A 21,630-nucleotide genomic window follows, 5' to 3' on the forward strand; every position below is an offset into this window, starting at 1 on the left:
TTCCTCCAGAAAACAAGCTCCATATTATGGAAGTCCTCTGAGGATGAGTAACCATTTAAATGAAAACAAAACCTCTGAGAAGGCAGACTACAAAGAAACGTTTGCTCCAGGCTTGGCAGGCACTAAGCAAGAAGTCCACACGAATTCTACAAAGCTGCTGAGGTCTTTTACAGCTCTAACCAATGAGCATTTGCATATCAGAAAGACAAAATACTTGTCTCACCTCAAATCCTATCTATCTCTCTTTAACCCTTACAAGGGTCAAAAGGATTAAGCTCCTCCCTTGCTTGCACTCTGTAGCAGAGCCATTTCCCCTCTGGATCCCCCCATTCACGCCTATCCCCAAACACTGAAGAACTTGCAAATGTATGGTCACAAAGGAGACAAGCTGCAGTTCAGGACTGGGGAGGGTCCTCAAGCTACCCTGCTTTCTTTGTACAAGAACTCAGTAACTTTCTGGTTCTGAAAGGAGACAGAAAGGAACAGAAGCAACGTTACCCCCTTGTGGTAGAAAAGAAGTACGGAAATAATTAATCCTGAAAAATTCAAAGTGGAACAAGAGTAGGTGTTTCTTTTCATACACGCTCTAAGCATGGGAGAGCTGTGTGCTGTCACAGAAAGGCCATCAGGACCAAAGAGAGATGTGGTATGAGCTGGAGTCACTGCACTACCCAGGTAGGTGAGAACAGCACCACTCCTCCCACCTTCAGCACTGGTGTTATGCCAGGCCTCTACCTGCCTGACAAGGGCAGAGCACAAAGGCCCACACTGGATTAACAGGTGAAACCACAGTTAGAACACTTAAAACTTTATAAGGGAAACACAACACAAACTCACTTCCAATGTACAGCACTGACACCTGGATCACATTTACAATCCTATGTATAGCTTCCTCTTCCAGTCTGAGTGCAACACAGTCTTCACTCAGCAAAAAATACTGGGTTCACATTGCATAGCAAGAGCACAGGCAGGAGGAATCAGAATCCTCAGACAAGAGTTGACAAAACAAAAGACAGAAATTTGACCCTAGACCCTGTCAAATGGTTCCAGAGAATCTGGTCTTCACTTGTCACTTGTGCACAGTACATCCAACATACAAAAACATGTAAAAGCAATGTCTTGTGGGTCCCTTCCAACTCAGAACAGTCTGTGATAGTCTTTGGTAAGCTGTGCAACTTCAGCAGGTCAATTATTTGCACAGCACTATGGACTCTGCCTTCTATATACTCACAAACTAAAGAAAGCTGTTTATACAAGTGCATTCAGACAAAAACTCCCCCATCCCCCACACACTCACTCCTTTCTATCTGTGTGCATGGCAAAACCATCACCCAGGACAGTGCAAAAGACTTCTCAGATGTTCAGATAACTTCAGGAGTGTATCTTGTCTGTCAAACTAAATAGGTGAGGCAAGGCAGAAACACAAGATGCAGGCACAGAAGTTACTGGTACCACAGTCTACAGAATTTGACCTCTGCAATGAGTGCAGTGGAGTGGTTAGAGAAGTTTAACATAATTGCCAGACAAAGCTTCTTGATAGAAAAATAAGGCATCTCCTTGTGAAATGTGGGTTTATGCAAACATGCCTGGCAACAGGACAGGGCACACCTTTCATTTGCAGTAATGCATTGAATCTCGAGACAAAATAAATAAGTAAACAACATCAAAACTGTCCCCTTCATATTGCATAAGCAGTTAAATCTTACATCTATGGAGGACAATTTCCCTCTTCCTTCTTTTCCCCATTTATAGGTATTGTTTCACAGAATAGGGTTTGAAATATGTCAATGGGTACATATATGTCACTACTTTCTCCCTGCATCCATTCCAAAAATACTGTGGCCTGCGGTGCTGCGCCACTGCCAGAAAAAAAACAATAGATTTAAACATAGATTTTTTTTAAAGAAACACACTAGTTCTGTAGATGTCACTTATGTGATATTAAAATAACCAAAGACAAAATCTGCATCAATTTTATTAGTCAACATCATGCTGTACTGATCACTAACTGATGAACTGAAATATATTTCAATGGAGACCATTGCTAGGGTTTTATACATTGTTTTCTTAAGAAGGTGGCAGTAATTTCTCTCAAACAAGCAGCTGACAGAATCCTTTCATTCCCTGTTCAACTTTTCATTATCAACAAGAATTGGCCCACAAACCAAAAACAGCTTTAAGTACTTAGAGAATCTTTTCCCTCACCGAGATTACAGTATTAACACAATGCTTCCTCAACAATTTTAATTAACAGAAAGTTATAGAAAAATTAAGCTAGCTGTCACTTGTTTTTCAGTTATCTTTCCTTCATCCACATCTTTGCAGCAGTTTCTATCATCAATTTTATGCAGCACATTTCACAAGGCAACTTCAGGGATTCCTGAGGTTCTTTTCACTTTGATGTCAGAAGTAGGCAAAGACATCCACAGAGAAAAACCCTCTACATTTGAATTCATGAGATCAGGCTGTAGAACCTCAGAGAAGCTGAAGCTCAGTCTCCCCAACTTCTGTTCGATGTAGACCACACACCTTCCCCAAATTCATACCTCACTGGCACAACTTCAAGAAGGACATAGCTCAATGCCCACACTGCTTTCAGGCCAAGCTGAATGTGTAAGAGTGCTTGTGCTGCCAAACCTCCCAGTGACATACTCCTAACAGAGGTGCCAGAGCTGTTAGTCATGAATTGTATCACTACATGCTTATTAATACCTTTGTGATTAGCCCAAAACAATTAGACCAGTACCATCAGAAAGAGCAGAATCCTCTCCCTACCCAGCTGACATGGCTATGTCAACAGAATTCAAAGAACAGCCTTCATTAAACTACACTGTTAAATTAATTGACCCTCAACAGCAGTGTCTTCCCAGCAAGCTACTTCCCAGACAGACAGGCCAGGCCAGGGAAATGAATCCTGCCCAGGGACAGGGAATGAGAACATGCAGTTTCCAGACACAATTTTTATCTTAAGTTTTCAGCTGACCTTTAAAGACAGAGCTCAATTGCCCAATGAGGACATCTAATGGAGAGACAAAGAAGAACAGAATTATAAAGCAGGTTACAAGCAAATCTTGGATTCCAACCCTAAGAATTAACCTGAGGTCCACAGGCACAAAATTACATAGATTGAAAGTGTGTATGCAGTTATCACTTCTACTTGCAGGTTTGAAGGCTTAATCTCCCTCTTCTATGTCCCCAGCACTTCCAGAACTGTATAGCTTACTCTAATGACCCTTAGCTACCACCTTTGCATGTTTCTGCAGCTGCAAAGGTTAACAGACATTCTGGACTCTGCTGTGCAGGAATGATCCCAGCACTTTGCACTGTGAAAGCACACCCTAGGCGTGGGAGACGGGAAGGCTTGGTGTGAGTACGTCCACTCTATGCAAAAATTAGGTAACTGGGTGCTTGCTGACTTACTGTTCTGTAAGTAAAAATATGAACAGCTAATTTGAGAATGGCAGAAAATTACACCAGCAGGATACACCTATCCCACATGCAGAGAGCTTCTTATAATGGAATAGATTTCATAAAGCCGCCAAGCCCACCCAATGTGTTTAACAAGAAAGGAAATGAAGTTTTACTTCAAGGAAATTGCCATGAGCATTTAATACCAGACTGCCCACTGCTTCCAGCCTCCTTACCTCAATACTCTATAGTTACCCTGACGGCACTGGAAGGGTCTGATAACAGAGGCAGGACACTGGGAAAACAAACCAACAAACAAATAAAAAGAATCCCTGTGAGCTTCTCACCAACCTCTTCCAGAAGGGTTTCACTGAAGGTTTCATCTTACAGGAATTCCTCTGGAATTAAACTTACACATCAAACTACCCACTCCAAATTAAAGTCTCAGCAAAGAGTACCTGTTTGCTCAGGGAACCAGGTAGGCAAGTAATCCTGTGTAGATGCCACAGTCACTGGAGCAGGCAGCAGCAACTACCATGGATGACAGGCAAAGCGATGCAGAGATTTAGTCACAGGACTCCAGTTGTTGGAGAGTTACCCATCCAGCTCCTGCAGGCTGGCGTGAACTGAATTATGTGCCTCAGGGCATTTTTCAATTATACAGTTACCTCAGAAAACATCTATCTACAGATCCCACTACATCTCACTGTCCAAATATGTGCCAACTGCCTGATTAATAAAAAGGTTATTTGCCCCTGTTATTTTTGACACTACAATGACAGCCTAGAAAATAAGAGACAGTGGAGATGATATGAGTGTGTACCATAATTTCAAAAGAAAGATACTGCAAGACTTATTCAAGTGCCATTTTACAGCTAACTTTTGTCAGCTCCTTTCCACCTCTCTGCCCTTTCGTAAGGGACAAGAGGATACCTGACTTCAATTAACAGCGGGTAAGTTCAGGCCCACTAAAGAAGTAGCAATCAGCAATGTAATCAGCCTGAGACTCTCATTATGATAGGCTATAAAAAAAAACTGGGGCAAGAATTTAGAAGCAAATGAATAATTTTATGACCACTACCATTTATTTGCTATGCAACTACAGCAACAAGAAAGGCAGGCACTGTTCCAGCCTGAGGACAATCAGCTTGTCTGAAGGAAGAAGGAATGAATTCCCTTTCCTCAAGCACTGCCATGCTCAAAGCCACCTTAAGTCAGTTGGATTTGCATCCAACCTGGAAATTTTGCTTTCCTACAGCTCAAAGTATCTATTTCCAAGAAACAGCAAGGCTGGACCTTTCCTCTGGCAAGAGCACAAATTATTTGACAGAGAAGATGTGAAACTGAAATCCAGATGAGAAATCCCATCCAAAGTACCAGAGTAGCCAAATCATCCACACAAGCCAGTGAAGACACTTTCACACAAAGTACAGGTCCTTTCTGATGAAAGTTCAATTTAGCTTGTTCTGTTTCTTCTAACCCATCTGAAGTAGAAGAAAAATATCCTTCCAAAAAACAAATCACCTTCTTAAAAAAATACAGCAAAGCCTAAAATTTTCAGAGATCAGCACATCCCCAACTGGCTCAGGTCAACAGGAGCCACTTTCAAAACTTACCCCTTTTATCAAAGGCAAACAATCTCAGAGGTTTGATCAAACACTCACATTTGGGTATATACCCAAACCACTCATGTACACCTATGACCCTTTCAACTCAACAACTACACCCTCAACAAGACAAAGCACTCAAGAAGCAGTTCTCACTACTCAGGCCCAGTGTTCCATGCCAACCCTGTGCAGATTCTCCATATGTGTGGTGTGGGGCACAAAGGACAGTGTAATATATCCCGTATTCCCACCCTTCTGCAGTGTCTGGGAAACACCAGGAGCACAGTTCACCCCGGAGATCTGCTGCAAGAGCCAATCCTTTTGCCTGTCTGTACTACCATTTAGAGATCCAGTCTGTCCTTACAAGTTTCAGAACACACCTGCAGCATGACAACAGCAGCTATAAAAGACATAATGATGTCTCTATTTTCCTCTACATGAATAGCACACAGCCACATAAGAAAAGGTTTTCAACTCTGAAAATACTGAAAAACCTCAGACTAGATGGAAAAAGTTAAGAAAAAATAGAGGAGGAAGGGCAAGCATATATCTTACCTCCTGAGTGAATCCTCCTCTGAGCTTTCCTCAGGCATTTCCTGGTTTAAGGCCTCCTGTGATACATTCCCAGGTCTGCTTGAAGCCGACTGGCTGTAAACTCTTTCCCAGTGCCCCGTCTCCTGGTTAAAGACCACTCCCACGGTCCTCTCCTCCTGCGGGGTGGAAGAGCTGCCCAGCTGCAGTCTGCTAGAGGCAGGAGCTCTGCCCTCGGTTCTCTCTGCAGGCTGCACCTGGCTGGTATTTGGAGGCACACCCTCAAACGTGCTTTGGACCTGCCCTGGTGTGTAGCTAGGTGTGCTTCTTTCCCAGCGCAGCGTGTCATTGTTAAAGGTCAGCAGGTTATGACAAGCACGACAGCGGTTCAGGTGACCCCGGGACAAATTGGAACTGTTTTCACTGCTGTGTGGAGTCGGCTGATGGGAGGGACCCGGCCGATCAGGCTCAATGTTGTTGTTGAGCATTTCTTGAGCCTGTTGCGACTGGCTGTGCTCCCCACCAATTCCCTGATCTAACTCCTGAAGCCGGTCATATTCCAGGAAGAATCGCCTCAAATCACACTGGAGCTCATTACGGATACTGGACGGATTGCTTGGGCCAGCACTACCACCACTGTTCACCTCAGCCCCTGGGGCCAGAAAGCCCCTTCCTTCTGTTGCAGAGGTATAGACTGATGCCTGGGAACCCCCCTCCTGCTGTCTGAGCACAGACAGCAAGCTCACAGAGGAGGCACTGGTCCTAGGGGGAGGCATGGCTTCCAGCTCAGACCGAGAGCTCATGTTCAGCACTGTCCTGGACCAGTCAGACCCACTTAAGCCTGAAGCCATCTCTCTCGCAGACTGTTGGTACCGGGACTGGTGGCCTGCCAAGGGCCCGCTGAGGGACCGCCGTGTGGGGCCCAGGCTAAGGTTGCGCAGGGTGTTGCCAGCAGTGCTGCTCTGAACTGTGCTGAAAGCAGAGGGCCTGTTAAGTATCCCCTGCTCCTCCTGCGCTACAGATGCCTGCTCTGGGGGTTGATAAGGCTCTGTCTGCACAGAGGAGAAGGAAGTGCCAGTGGCCCCAGAAGATGTGGAGGGTGCATTTTCCTGGTGTGGGAAGAGAGAAGAAGGAAGTCTTGCACTAGAGCATCGGCTGCAAAGGCACAACATCCCCAGGTGCTGGCAGCACTCTGCTGTGGGATAGCTGACTCGCTCCCGGAGCCTGTTATAGACAGATGCCCTTGCGTTCTCACTGGCTGGAGGCGGAGGTGGTGGTGGTGGAGGCGGTGGAGGGGATGGGGTAGCAGAGTCTTGAACACTGTTTTGTTCTCCCACCTGTATGCCAGAGGAGCGGGAGGACAACATATGCAGGAAGTTGTGGAGGAGGGGTGTGCGCCTCACGGGCTGAGAGGGAAGGATAGCACGCTGACGATAATGAGGCAATTCTGTGCTGTCCACGGAGATTTCCACTTCCTCATCGCTCTGCAGAAGAAAACAAAGTTCAGTCACCTAAAGGCAAAGTCCTGTACCTCCAAATAGACAGCCAAAGTCAGCTGCCACCCCAGATAGATGAAAGGATGTGATAAGCCCCTTTCTAAAGGCTTTGAGTTGCAGGAAACCAGTTGAGACTACTTCCAAGTTCATTTTATGGATCCAGACAACCTCTTCCCAGTGAGCTTTGACAACACACTGTTCATACAAACAGAAGAATCAGCAGCTGAGGGGAGGATTATTAATATCTCAAATAGCTTCAAATCCAGAAGAATGTCACAACAGAACTGAAAGAGAAGGACCACTGGGACATCTGTTCTACCATTAATCAGTGAGGGCAAAAGAAACACATTTTGGAAAGCACCTTATTAGCCGTGCACATAGCACAAGAACATTCATGAGACCAACTAGGGTGAGACAGAACTCATTTTAGAACAACTTTTCAGAAAAGCAAGAGGTTGCTTAGAAACAGACTAAGGTCAAAGTAGAGCATCTTGTAATTGGCCAGTCAATACAGGTGCTGACATTCCCCTTACCTGCTGGTTAGAAGGGTTAACAATTGCTGTAAGCAAGTAGTGTCCCAAGGGATCAAACCGTACCAGCCTAAAATAAAAGCAGTGCCAGAGTATCAGTTCACATTCCACACACACAGAAAGCTGGACACATGAGGGAAGAAAAACCCACAGGAAATACTTGCAATGAGACCATTACTACACTATCATTATCTTCTTATGAAGGATGTCAAAAAGTTTAGGCATTAAAAAGAACAAAATGTACTTATCTAGCTGAAGATTGCGGCTATTTTATAGCCTACAGTAACACCATACAGAAGTTAAAAGTTGGAATTAAGTACTGCTGTATCAATTGAAATAACCAGAACATTTAAAGGAATATGCATGTTTATATTACAAAATGGAATTTGGTACAAAGGGAGAGATTAACTTGCCTTGAATGTCACATCATTTTCTTACTTTAAATGGCTCAAAAGAAGGCATCAAGTTTCCAGCAATGCAGTTTCCTCTACACATTCACCAAAGTAATAGCTCAGCACTCTGTTTCAGCAGCTTCTGGGTTCTCTCATCCTTACAGCTGACAAGTTTAATTACTAAGCTAACAAACCAAAATGAAGTAGATTCTGGGCATTTACTGGACACACGTCCTATTACAAATATAAACAGCCAAGCTGATCTATTAATTCCAGTTGCTTTTCTTCCTGCCCACAAAACTGATTTTCTACCAACTGAGTTAAGGAGCTGCAAGTAACACTTCCCTCCACTGACTCCGTGCAGAGCATGTAGCATCCCACAGAAACATCCTGAATTCCCCAGATTTGACTATTTTTCACACACAAGTGTTCTCTTCACCCAGGAACAGGAGCTCACCTGACCCGCTCCATTTCACTGGCTGTCTTCACCACTGCAAAAGGCTCCCGACGACTCCAGTCCCAGAAATGTATCTCATTGGCAGTGGCAATCAACAAGAGCTGAGCCGTAGGATGAAAAGCAAGCGATGCAATGGCATTGTTGCTATCTGTGAACCAGCTCTCACTTCCACCCTAGAGTGAGGAGTCAAGAACCACAAGCCGTTTATTACAAAGATTGCAATCATTACATTTCCATGTATGTGACTTGTCTATAGGACTGCCGAGAGCACTGGAAGTGACATGTTTTCTTGGCAAACAACAAGCTGTTCCCATACAAGGTCACGTACCATGTCTAGAATGTAATGCTACTTGCAACAATGACTGCAGATATATTTTTGTAGGTAAGTGTGTCTCAAGCAGCCTGTTAAAATGCTTCATTTTAGAGCAACCAGGTAAGTACACGTGTTTTGTCTCTGTACCAATCACCAGACCAGGTAGAACTGGCAGAGCAGCAGCTTCTGTACTGAACAGTTCAGATATGCTCAGTGGAATGACAAATGGCATGTCTTTCACATAAGCTAAACAGACAACTTGCACAAAGTTCTCCAGCGTTACCTGTACCACCCTAATAAATTAAACAGGCATGGTTAAAAGCATGACCTACCTGGAAGGATTGAAGGAATAATCTGTCACCTCCTCTCCAGACAAAAGAGGATGGCTATGGTCTGTTCTATGCTTTTAGCAACAGGTCCCACCAAAGCTTCCAAACAGCTCTCTTACCAGGTAACATTTGGAAAACAAACTCAGACAAAAAAAGTCACCACCCACCAAACATCAAAGGAATATAAGTTCCAGAAAAGACTTACATGTAAATCCCAAATTCTAACCTCCCCATCTAGGCATCCTGACGCAATGAGGCCTGGGATGGTGGGATGGAAGGTGACACACCAAGGAGTGCGGCGATGTCCAACCAAGGAATGAACACACTTGCCCGTTTTCACCTCTGTGATGTAGATGTTGTGGTTCACATGTGTGGAAGCCATTAGGGTCCTGAGAATGCAGAAGACGGGACAAACATTAGCATGAGGAAATACAGCTAAATCAGACCATGGTTAGCTTCATCTCAACAGGGTCTGTTCACACCTAACACAGCAGATCTCCCCCATCGAGTTCAAAGGGGAAGGGGCTGTTTCACCAATGGCCACAAGGATTCCTGTAGCCAGATTTCAGATTCTCATGGAAATATGAGCTCATCTGCATCTGCAAGCACAGACTTAACCTTGAATGTCAGAGTGAACATGCAGCTCAGAAGGAACTCCTGAGTGACAATTTGGGGCAAATAAATATTCCCAATTCTTCACACCATCTCAACCACTGTCAAATCAAGTGACATTATGAGAGATCCCACCTCCATTTCTGCTTTCAATACATGCATTCTTTACTCCCTCTAGTTTCTTATGAAATCCCACGGTGGTTGCACAGATCTTTTTCCCTTAGAACTTCATATCACCTGGGTACCTCAGAAATTTAACACCAACTACGCTTGAAGCTCTGAGATTAGGAAGGTGCACACATTCCATCCATGCATGGCAGGAATTGGAAATTTCACTCGGCTCTTCAGACTGGCCAACTCAATGGGCACAAGCCTCCATCACTTTTGTAAGTGTAGGGAGACTGCTGAAACAGGGAATGAACTGGGAGTTAATTACCTGTCTGGACTAAACGCCAGCAAGAAGGTGGAGCGTGGACTGTCTGGTAACTCAACTTTCTGAAAAAGCCAACAAAGCAGGAAGTGTTGCAAGAGTCATATGATCATACTTTAACTGTAAGCCACAAAGACAACAAGGGGAACCCACTGCAGGAACACATCTCGTATCACACCACTGCAGGAACTGGACAGAGCCAGAGAGCATATCAAGTGTTAACACATCAAATGTACAATCACAAGACAATGTATTTCAAATCCCTACTTCCCTTCCCCCACTCCAAGATCAAGTTGTGATGCCACAATCTTACCTTGCCCTCCCATTTCATCCATCGAGTTTTATCCTCCACCAGCTCCTGCAGAAGCCGCTGAGCACCCAAGGCTTGCGTACCCCGTTCCCTACCCCACAGGATGCGGACAGCGTTCTTCTCTGGGACAACCTTCATGGCTCTCAGCTGCCAACACCGTGCCAGCTACTCAGAGGAGACACCAGAAGGTTCCAGATGAAAACCACCGCCAAGCTACAAACAGGCTGTCCACATTTCAATTGTTTATCTTCATGGAAACCTAGAAAGACAAGACACAGGTAAGGAAGGCAGATTTACCTTGATCACCTAGATGAAGCAAGCTTTAAATCTCAAAGTACTACTTTCTCTTAAAGAAAGATCTATCCTCTCCTGCCCCACAGTCTTTGCTACCTGCTTCCATAACAGAGGCCCAACTTTTGACATTTCTGCAGCCAAAGATTACTTAGAAAGTATCCATCTCTTTCCCTCTACAATGCCCTAGGCACACCATACCTAAAGAGAATTAAAAATTGGCCTTGAAACTCTTTACCTTCCCTTCATCTCTTGCTGCACGTAATAAAGAAGAAAGTATTCAGGAAGACACAGTTTTTACACCCCGCAGACTTACGTCCTATCTGGGAAGTGTGACTGAGAGCTAGAGGACTAGTATTACAAAACTGACAATATGACAGAGGAGTCTCCAGGGAATTGCTCAAATTTCAGAAACAGTAACTATTATCACCGCAAAGGTCAGGCAATTGATAGATGTAAAGTCCAAGTTACTTCCAACTTCATCACAACAACTTACAACCCATGCAAACAATCATGTATTGAACAAAACCTTACACTGCAGTGGCATCTGGGCCAAGTCCATCAAGATTATTCATTTCACCTGCCTGCACATCGTCCTTCTGTCTCCATTGCTCTTCACCCAAGTAATGCACAATGGCAAAGATTAATGCTTTTGGTACACTTTGAGCTGCAAAGGAAAGCATTAATAGCCATTGTCTAGAAGAAAAAAAGTTAATTTTTTGAAAGAACTAAATAGAGTCACTCTAATAGCAACCAAGTTACACAGCTTTTGAGTGGTGTTGCACATTGGAGTTTGCCACAAAAGCCCTCCAGAAAAGCCTCTCTGAATAAATAAACTAAGAAACTCTGCCACAATGCTATTACCGTTTGATCCCAGCAGAGCGCGCATACAGCTCTGCCGTCTCTCTGGAACATAAAGATCTGAAGGTAAATCCTCCTCAGTTCATGTTACACTGAACAAAACTATCAAGATTCAATAGAAAAGAAAGTAGCAACTTAAAAAAGCAAACAATATACAGTGAGAAAAGGTTCATGTACACAAGAGATGAACAGTTAAATGACAGAACTCAGAACAGTCATTAGCAACCCTTTCTTTCCTCCCGCTCTCCCTAGAAAAAAAACCCCTGAACAGATGATTTAAAACAGCTGCTGCCTACAGGGAGGAGGAGCTCTCTGAAGAGATAACCCAGGAAAATGAGTTCTAATAAAGCAGTCCAGTTTTTATTCACAAAGGTACAATAAAAGGTACTGGAGCAATGAAGAAGTAAAGGCATCCATTTTCCTAAAAAAGAAACTCTCCACAAGGAAATTCAAGCTCTCTGAAAATTCCCTGATGCTTATGTATTTCAGAGATGCTGAACACCACACTGTAAGAGAAGCCTTATTTTAAGAATCTGTGAAAGTTAGCCAAACATTAGGTAGAATTATTCTACAAAATAAAAGTCTTACTGGAAAGCAACACAAAAACTCGAGATGTGGCGCTGCAAGCAAGTTCTTAAAAACAACTGTGCAGATTAAAAACACCCAGACCCAAAACAGCTGAAACAAGGACAGCTGGAATAGACACATCCAAAAGCACAACGTGACGCAGAAAACTCGAAACTTAAAACCCTTTTTCACCAAATGCTAATAAATCCTTGCCCAGATTCTGCAAACAGCCCCAGTCCCCCACATCCAGAAATTACTGGATTCGGAGGGTGAGCAGCATGGAGAAGGACAGCTCAGAATGACAAGGGCAACAAAAGGCCTCTTTTACAGGAGGAAGCTGTAAGTCTAGTTCTGTGTAGTAAAATTAAGAATACAGTATGGGTGTATTCAAGGAATAAAGATGACAACAGCTCAAGAATAAACATACAAACAGGACTCCAATGGAAGACAAAACCTGTAGCTGGAATAAGCTGGAAGTTTTAAGAGATCTAAAACATTGAGCTTTGGAACAGCCTTTTGATAGCTGTAAAGGGCAAAAAAACCTAAATAACTTACAAGATCCTGATAATTTACAAGCAGAATAACCCAATTACTCCTGAAAAAGAACAAAGTCTGACAAGCTAGCAACATTCCAGCCCTTTCAGAAGAACTAATGTTCCCTCAACTACACTAGTAACAAGGAAATCAAGAGGTTTACCAAACAACTTTATATTTGGTCATGGCATGGGCAAGTTTACGAACTGTAAAATAAAGGGACAGGCAACACCTACAACTGCAGCCAGTGAACCTCCAGTTACACTTTCTAAGTCTCTGTGCATGTGTCCTAATTTAGTCAACTAATTTGGTTATAACAAACACTTCATATTTGAGCTTCCTGAGTGTCTGAACTTGATGTTTTTCCCTCAGGGACTGTCCCTTGTTTTTTCAGCTTCTTCTGACTCATGTCTTTATCCCATCTGAAAAGTAAACAAAAGAAAACTCAGAGTTGAAATGCCTCCACAGCACCCTGCTAACCTGCTCAACATTTTTAAAAGCTGTGATCTATTCAGAAAACACTGAATGCATCTCTCTTGAATGTTGCTGGGATTCCACTGTTACTCTGGACCCCTTTGGGCACCAAGCTTTATCCTTTGTTTAAATTAGCGTGAACCAACTCCAAATATTTTCCTCAAATATAAGTCAAACAATGACGGTATGTTATCAAACACCATTAGGAGATGAACCACCGAAGTACCAACCATATTTATAGCTACTTGTTATCCATCTGATTAACAAAGCTTAAATGAAATGCAGTGCGTTTGAAAATACTTCTTGAGTCTCAGTATGAAGAAAATTTGCAGCTCACTGGATCAAACCTATTCAGGCAAGTGGTGGACTAATTCAGTAACAGCTTTCTTACAGACACTGATAAACAGCTGACCACCTAAACAGGGATTGGTATTGTTCTGGTTTCTCCTTGTTGCTGGGTTTTTTGAGGTTGGGTTTGTTTTTTTTTCGTTTGAGTTGGTGGTTTTTTGGGGGGTGGGGGGCACAGGGTGGTTTGGGTTGGTTTAATTAGGATGATCAAAAGTGGAGTCCAACAACTGGAAGATTAACTGATGTCCTGGATGTAGTCCAGGGCACCACAGAAATTGTGAAAGTGGAGAGTCAAGAAATTTTTATGTAATTGGAAGCTTTCTTTCCTGAACAGTTTTCTCCCTTTAGGGCATTTCAGGACAACACGCTGGGCTGTTTACAGTTTTGGAAAGAGCATTACAGGGCCCAATCCCAGGCCTTTTACTTGCTCTGTACCAGCTGTCCTCGACGAAGCCTGAAGAATTCCCAGCATTAGAGTGATATAATCTCCCTTGTAATTGCCACTTTTACAGACACTGAACCTCTAGAAAACCAAAAGAAAGCAGCAGATTGGTAATACTTCATGGTGGTACAAGACCCCCTGAAAACACTAACAAAAAGATAGGGAGAGAAGAGGAATAAAAAGAAACACACTCAAACTGCCATACAGAAAGGATGTCAAGATATTTTATGCATTATGCAATGGTTTACAATCCAGTTAGAAACTTCAGCACTTTACAGAGACGATGGTCCCATCCCTTAACATTGCCCCTTCCCCATCTCTGGTGCTACTAATTTTGTGGTGATTCTGGTACCACCATGCTTGGAGCACAACCTGTTCTTCTTTGACATGAAGAAGAATATCTGAATACTATCTATTTCAGGTTATCCAATTTTCCATTGGCAAAAAAGTTATTTCACGTGGCCTTCAGCTTTCAGACTACAAATGTATTACCACTCCAAAGGACACCGTGGCTGCACGCTGAGCCCAACACTGAAAGCCTTTGCTAATGCGTGTGTACAGAATCACTGTGAACAGCTCCGTCAGTGTTTAAAAAAAAAAGCTGCAATCAGTAAATGCTACTTATAATGGGAGATCTAGCCAGAAGATACAAATGTCCAAGTAATTTCAGACAATTTTGCTGCCCAAAGAGATCTCAAGTGACTGATAAAGTTTAAAAAGGCAACATTATGTGAAATATAAAAGTTGTCTCTGACTTCACAATCCGGGATCCACAGAGAGAACACACGTTTAAGCCTCCCTAGAAAAGACAGTGCAAAGAAAGCATGTGCTGGTAGTTTCTGTCTCAAAGTCCTTTATTGAGTTTTAAGACTTCCAGAACACATTGACTGTAAAATGGGTATGCCCCATACAGCTTATGGGCCAGGGCAAGCTGTATACTTTGTATTAAAAAAAACACATGGGGGAAAAAAACCCAACAAAACAGAACAAAAAACCCTGTTGTGAACAATGAGGTGTGTCACTGCCCTGCAAAACCACAAGCAAACTGGTCTCCAGAAAAGAAGAGGAAACAGATTATTAGTAATGTGAACTATCCCCACTCTGGCCAAGGACCTCCCTGTCTTGTAAGGCAATTACTTCTGTTTTCAAAATGTCTATTCTTAGGGAAGTGTCCAGCACTAACAATTCAGTGTGTCACTGCAGTTATTCCAAGTTATAAACTGCAGCATCTCAGACTTGGAACACCAGCAACACAGTCAAGAGAATTGTTCACTATATTTAATAATATCTAGTAGTGTAATAAAGATCAGCAATAATTTAGCATTCCTACTATTGTACATGTGGGGGGTTCTCCAAGAATGATCAGGGGGTTACGAGACAGGCATGAAAACAGTGTTTGCAGCACCAAGCTCCAGGGTTTCATCTTCACAGTGAGTGGGAGGCTGCAGTCACAAGACAGGCTATTTCCTCAAAGGGTTTCCTACAAGTCAGTGTCCCTTATACTTTACACAATGTAATTTTGAGGCAAACTGCTTCACCCAAACTCCTTGTGTTTTTCAGATGCTCAGAAGAGCAAAGAAGAAATCATTGGGCACACCAAAGACCATCCTGCCAACGAGTCTGACTACACAGTCCCTGCTTTCACATGCACTTCATTGATAAAGCAACAAAACCTGGTTCCAGGACCCACAGACAGGAGACCTCCAAGAACACACCAGATGCCTAAAACATGTTTTGGAATTACAGAGCTCCAGTGACTTTCTAGCTCCCTTCCTTGTTTACCATCCATGTTTCCCTCCCTTCTGCAATACAGAGATTATGATGCCATCCTTTTTCTAAATTGCACAAGACAATACTGTGTAAGAAGCCCCAAAAATGCCACCCCAGATAGAAGACCTGAACTATATTTGCAGTTTTATGGAAAATACTGATTCAATTCATACCAAATGTCATGCCATTCCCACTAACCCTTTCCATGTCTCCACGGGAAAGACTGAGCAAAATTTAAAAAAGTTTATGTAAAACCAAACCAAAAATGCTGATTTGCCCTCTTGGCACTGCATCAACTAAGCTACAGGAACAAGGCAACTAAAGGAACCCTGCTCTGCCAAGCAACTGAACTGTAGCACTGGAATTTGAACAATGCTGTAACAACAACAAAAATCAGTAAGAAATAGGTGACATGACTCATACCCAGAATAGCTGCATGGGTCAAAACATTAGACCAGTGTTGGCAGAACGGGACTACACTCATTATTAAGTGACAGAGCCCTATGAATTTCTGGCAACGTACCTGATCAGCCGCATATTTAAGTTTACTCCACACGACATGATTTGTCTGTCCTTAACTCCATCGGTGGTACTTCCATATGAGCTTTGTGACCCTTTGCAGAGGTATTAGCTCTTCTTACAAACAAAAAAACAAACCCAACCCCCCCAAAACAAACAAAAACCCCCCCAAAAAAAAACCACCAGAAAACATTTTGAATAGAGCGAACTTCAAGATACCTTGCACTAATACCTAAATGAACAGAAAACTGAAAATAAAACTACATTGCACTAGAACCTTTAAACAAGGCTAACCCACAAACAAAAACAGTCCACAGAGGGGTAACAAACAATTACCTTAAGCATGACTAATCAAAACAGTGAAAAAAGCAAAACTAGAATCCATTCTTTTGTTGTGTTTCTACTTATATGTCCTTGCTTATGCTTTAAAAAAAAAGGCAGCTTAATTTAAGAATTTCATTACAGCAAGAGCCAGTTTTCAACCAAGTGTCCCTAAACGTGGAGAATTAAAAAATACTATTAAAAAGCCTTAGGAGGAGAGAAAGCAACTTTATGATGCAACTATGCAAGAGAGTCCAGAGTTCAGTTTTTAAATATTCCCCAAAGTATAATTCTGTAAACTCAAGTTTTTCCTTGATTAAGGCCAGAGAGAGATGGGAAAGTAATCCAAAAGCACACCCTCTGCAGAGGCACTGGACACACTGCCCTGAATTGTATCCACTGCAGTAAGTGCTTCCACATAAATCAGAACACGATTCCTAAAGAAAAATAACTTGTATCAGTGTTCATGATTGAAACATTCAATGCCTGTTTTAAATTGAAACTACAAAGAGATCAGGAAGTTCAATTACATTACAAAAATGTCAACAGTACACTGTCATTTCAGGATCCTGTGTGACTGCAACAAGGAGCTGATTGCCACTAGAATCTTAATTTGTCTTCCCAGTCTGGATTAAATGAGCTAAATACTCCTAAGAGAACTTTTCAGTCAAAAGAAATAGAGGAAATTGCTAGCCATTTACAGTAAAATGGTGAATAAGTAGACGAGAAACTTGCAGATATCAACTCCTAAAGATCAGAAAATTAATGGTAAAAATATAAAGAGAAGTAATAAAAATAAATGTAAGTGATCAGCCGTGTCTGGAGTCTGACAGTTTCATTTACCAATGAGAATATGGAGCACTTTCTTGACTATTATTACAATTTCCACATAAACTTAATGAATTCTTGAGAAGAGAGAGATTAGTTTCAGTCCGGAAGACAGGGAGAGAAAAAATATAATTTCACAAAGCTGTAAGATAAGTCAAACTGCAGAACTGAGATTCAGAAGATTAAGAGTTGGTTTCCACGATCCCATACTCTTGCCATAGCACCTTTTAGTAAGTACCACACACAGCAGGAAATGAGGGACAGAGAGAGCTACAGCAACAGAGAGACACAAACAGGGAAACAGAACTGAGATTAACCCCCTAAAAGAACCATTCTCAATTAGATAGAAAGGTAAAGAAATTTTCAATTCAAAATCCCAGTATTTACATTCCAAGTCACATCAAGACTCCTCAAGCTCAGGGGCCACAGCCAGGTGCCCCCAGGTGACATCACACACGAGAGAAATTTAGGAGCACTCATCCTAAATAGTTGCAGAAGTAGCACTGGGTACCCCACAGGATGAACACAAACTTTTTTCTGCACTTAAGGCATATGCTCCTTACTCAAGTAATGAAGAGAAAACAACTGTAAGAAAGAACATATTTTAAAAACACAGGTCATGTAATTTCCTGCTTACATGGCATTAAGTTGAGAAGGCAAAAAGCACAAAGTATCCACACAGAAGCTGAAGTCTTCATATAAAGATGTATCAGAACTAAAAGAAGAGGTGGGAGACAAAGAAGATTTAGACTCTGAACAAAGAAACACACCCTTGCCCTTCTTGGCCTTGGACTGAGAGTGTGGAGAAATAAAAAGGGAGCAGAGAAAGTGTCCAAAACATGGGTTAGAGATTCCTCTCAGCAATTCTATACAACTGAGGGTGGAGAATTAGTACTACACACCAGGAAGAAGGAAGCAGGAATCGCTCCACAAAGGCAGCCCAAAATACCTCACTGAGAACACGTGAAGTGGAGCTGTGCAAGCACGTGGATTAAGATGACACTCTCCATGCTCAATCCTGACACCTCATCACCCTGAGCACCTCTAACAGTTCACCAAAACTGGAGACAACAAACAGCTACTGGACAACGATCCCAGCTAGAGTTCTTAACAACAAGTTAAGCCATGAGAGGCAGGCAAGTACATCTCCTCTGGCAGAGCCAAGTCGGTCTCCTCGTTTCACACAAACCAGTCAATGGGCAACAACTACATCATTTAATAACTTTCCATTAAAACATTTCTAATATTAATCCTCTTCATTCACTTTTGTAAACCAAAATTCCTTTGTCCTTCCCTTATTAATATTTTAGTAATATTTGTTTCTGTCACCCTCCTTGCTAGGTTAGCACAGAGCTACTGACACAGAACATGCAGGGTGACCATTACCACGCACTGTGCCCTTTATTGGGTCCCCGGTAATACAAACTCAGTAGGGGAGAAAAGAAGCACCTTAATGCCGTCTGCATCAGTACTAGTAAGTATTGACAGCAACACTAACTTTGCAAAGCCATGAGTTCAGCTGCTTGCTAACAATGGCATAAAAGATACCAGAGTAACTTTCCAGAAGTTTCTTAAAAAAATAAGTATTCAAATGCCAAACTTCTGGCAGAGGGATAGCAGAAGAAAGCACCACTGCTTGCCTGCGTTAGAACTGGTTGTTACAGCTGCATTAAAGTTAGAAATGCTGCCTGGAAAATGGAAAAGTAGGAAACAACCAAACAAGAATCCAGAGGGTCAGTTATGACTCAGAAAAGGGTGAAAGAAAAAAAAACTGAGAAGGAGCTGTCAGCAAAGTAAACACTCAGAAAAACTGCCCAGCAACTCAATCTGAAAGAGTAAGTCCAGATATCCAGGTTCAAATATACTCTTCATTCCAAGTATTGGGAAAAATAAAAATGCCAGTGAGCTGCCCTACTCATTAACAGCCACACCGTCACAAATCAGCACGTGAGTACGAGCAGCTTACTCGTCACCAGTGAAAGACAGGTGGCCCAGATTTTAAAAAAAATTACAACAGAAGCCTCAGTTGTGGACTCCAGAACTGGCATACAACACTGAACAGGTCTGAATGTCAGAAAATGCATTACAGCAGCCTTTCAGAACACAAAAAAGGATTTTAAATTCAGCTGAGAATTTCAGGTCCTGTTGCCTCTGTCACCCATAAGGCATTCAAATCTGCATGGACTCAACCCCACACCACATTCTCAAAACTGACCCAACAACAAAATTAAAGCCCAGCAATGGAGTGGCAGTAAGTGCACATTACCAGTAGGTCATTCTTAGGTCCCTTTTGAACCTTCCCATTAGCAATTTGAAAGAGGATGGGAGTGGCAAAGAAGCCCCATTACACTTGCAGAGGACACCGAGCTGGGTGGAGCAGTAAACAAGGACAAACATAAAAGAACACACTGAGTTTTTAAATAGAAACCAAACGACACTTCATACAGAGAAGAAAATGGAGCAGCACTGAGCACTGACCACATTTACACAGACTTAACATTCATACAAATGATCCTCCTGAGGGGCTTGCACCTCGATAACAGCAATGCTTGAATCAGTCTGTCACAATAGAACAACACTGAAAGTGTGTAGTGGGAAAAACTACGTGTAACCACCGACAGCAACTCCTGAAGATGAAATGCTGCTTTAGTGCAGGAAAAGTTGCTTTCCAAAGGCAGCAGAAGGCATGGTACTGGCAGGATCACAAGTACTCTCAAAAGACTAAACGAACACTACAGAAAATTCTGTGTTGTCTGGAGGAACTCTGTAGATGAAAACAAAAAATGTTCCCGCAGCTGGTGAATTCGCTGGGTTCGCTCCCTCACAGGACAAGAGGTAACCGCACACACACCTGAAGGCATTTTATGCCAAACGCTCCTTTCACAAGCAAGTGTTCTGCAACGCACGGTGAAAACCAGACGAGAAAGAGCAAACAACACCTCCCGCGCCCTTTATTTGGGCCAGGCCGGAACACACCAGCAGCAGCAGCGCCAAGGCGCGGGCCTCCCCGGGAGCCGCCGGACCCGGCACAGCGGGGAAGCGCAGGGCACCCAAACCAGGACGTACACCCCGGCCTGAGGAGCTCTCAGGCAGGCGAGCTGCGGGGCGGGGGCGGCTGCCCGCTCTCCCCGTTCCGTCCCGTCTCCCCGGCCGCGGGTCTCGCCCTCCCGCGGCAGTGCCCGGCCCGGGGCGGCCTCTTCGCTAAGCCCCTGCCTCCCCTGCCAGGCCGCGGGCCCGGAGCTCCTGCACAAAGGCCCCGACCCCCTCCCCGGCCGCGCTCCGCCCGCCGCGGCCCGCACGGCCGGTCCCGCCGCCTTCCGGGGCGCCACCGCGGGCACGGACGCGCCCGCCCGCCCGGGAGCGCATCCCCGGGGCACACCGGGGGCGTACCTGGGCGTACCGAGGCACACCGGGGGCGTACCGAGGCACACCGGGCCGCACCTGGGCACACCGGGCCGTTCTTGGCACACCGGGCCGTTCCGGGGCACACCGGGCCGTACCTGGGCACACCGGGCGGGCCGGGGCACACCGGGCCGTACCTGGGCGGGCCGGGGCACACCGGGCCGTACCTGGGCGTACCGGGGCACACCAGACCGTCCCGAGGCACGCCGGGGCCGTACCAGGCCGTACCTGTGCCGGGCGGGCCGGGCGGGCCCGCGGCTCCCGCTCCGTGTCGCCGAGCTCCGCCAGGCGGCCCAGCCGAGCGCCGAGCGGGCCGGAACGCGGCGGCGCCGAGCGCGGGACCAAGGCCCGAGCAGCCGAGGCTAGAACGTCGCCAGGCAGCGCCAGCCGAGCGCCGAGGTGCTCCACCGCCGCCCAGGGGCGCTGGAGGGCAGGCGAGAGCAGTCGAGCGGAGTCGGCTGTGGGGTACCCAAACAAGCCTTACAGAACGGATGATGTACAAGCAGGCTGTATAAAACCGATTGGCAGTTCTGTTCTGCACTTCTAGGATTGGGATTGTCTGAGCAGCATCACAAACGTCTAAGCAATTTGCTGTGATGGGGGGGAGGGGAAGGGGAGCCTATGTTTATTTTACTTAGAGCTTATGATGCTTGTTTTGTTTATGCTTATTCTACTTATGTTCATTTTGTTTATGCCTATTTTACTTATGCTTATTTACCTAGGACTAATGATAATACTTATTTTCTTATTTCACTTATGCTTTTATACTTTTCATGGAATTTGCTTAGCTCACTGTGTAACATGTAGCAAAACCCACTCACTGTCCTTGAAGGTGCAATACCAAGAGGCCCCGGCTAA

General features: G+C 44.1%; 1 protein-coding gene across 6 annotated transcripts in view; it reads right to left on the minus strand.

Annotated features, from left to right (window-relative positions):
* AMBRA1 (autophagy and beclin 1 regulator 1) overlaps nucleotides 1-21,135 on the minus strand; it is a 131,266-nt gene extending 110,131 nt beyond the window's left edge. For 2 of the 6 annotated variants that reach the window (XM_071558477.1, XM_071558473.1), the window contains exons 1-7: nucleotides 20,761-21,135; nucleotides 10,419-10,674; nucleotides 10,112-10,170; nucleotides 9,269-9,452; nucleotides 8,422-8,594; nucleotides 7,576-7,642; nucleotides 5,571-7,030 (exon numbers count right to left, since the gene is read on the minus strand). In XM_071558477.1, the coding sequence (XP_071414578.1) occupies nucleotides 5,571-7,030; nucleotides 7,576-7,642; nucleotides 8,422-8,594; nucleotides 9,269-9,452; nucleotides 10,112-10,170; nucleotides 10,419-10,553 (2,078 nt within the window). In that variant the 5' untranslated portion in view covers nucleotides 10,554-10,674; nucleotides 20,761-21,135. The remainder of the gene's footprint in view (nucleotides 1-5,570; nucleotides 7,031-7,575; nucleotides 7,643-8,421; nucleotides 8,595-9,268; nucleotides 9,453-10,111; nucleotides 10,171-10,418; nucleotides 10,675-20,760) is intronic. The other 4 variants (XM_071558478.1, XM_071558475.1, XM_071558476.1 and 1 more) reach the window with 4 other exon arrangements.
* Nucleotides 21,136-21,630: the final 495 nt, after the last annotated feature.

The sequence above is a fragment of the Pithys albifrons genome, chromosome 6 (assembly GCF_047495875.1).
Source record: "Pithys albifrons albifrons isolate INPA30051 chromosome 6, PitAlb_v1, whole genome shotgun sequence".
NCBI lineage: Eukaryota > Metazoa > Chordata > Aves > Passeriformes > Thamnophilidae > Pithys > Pithys albifrons.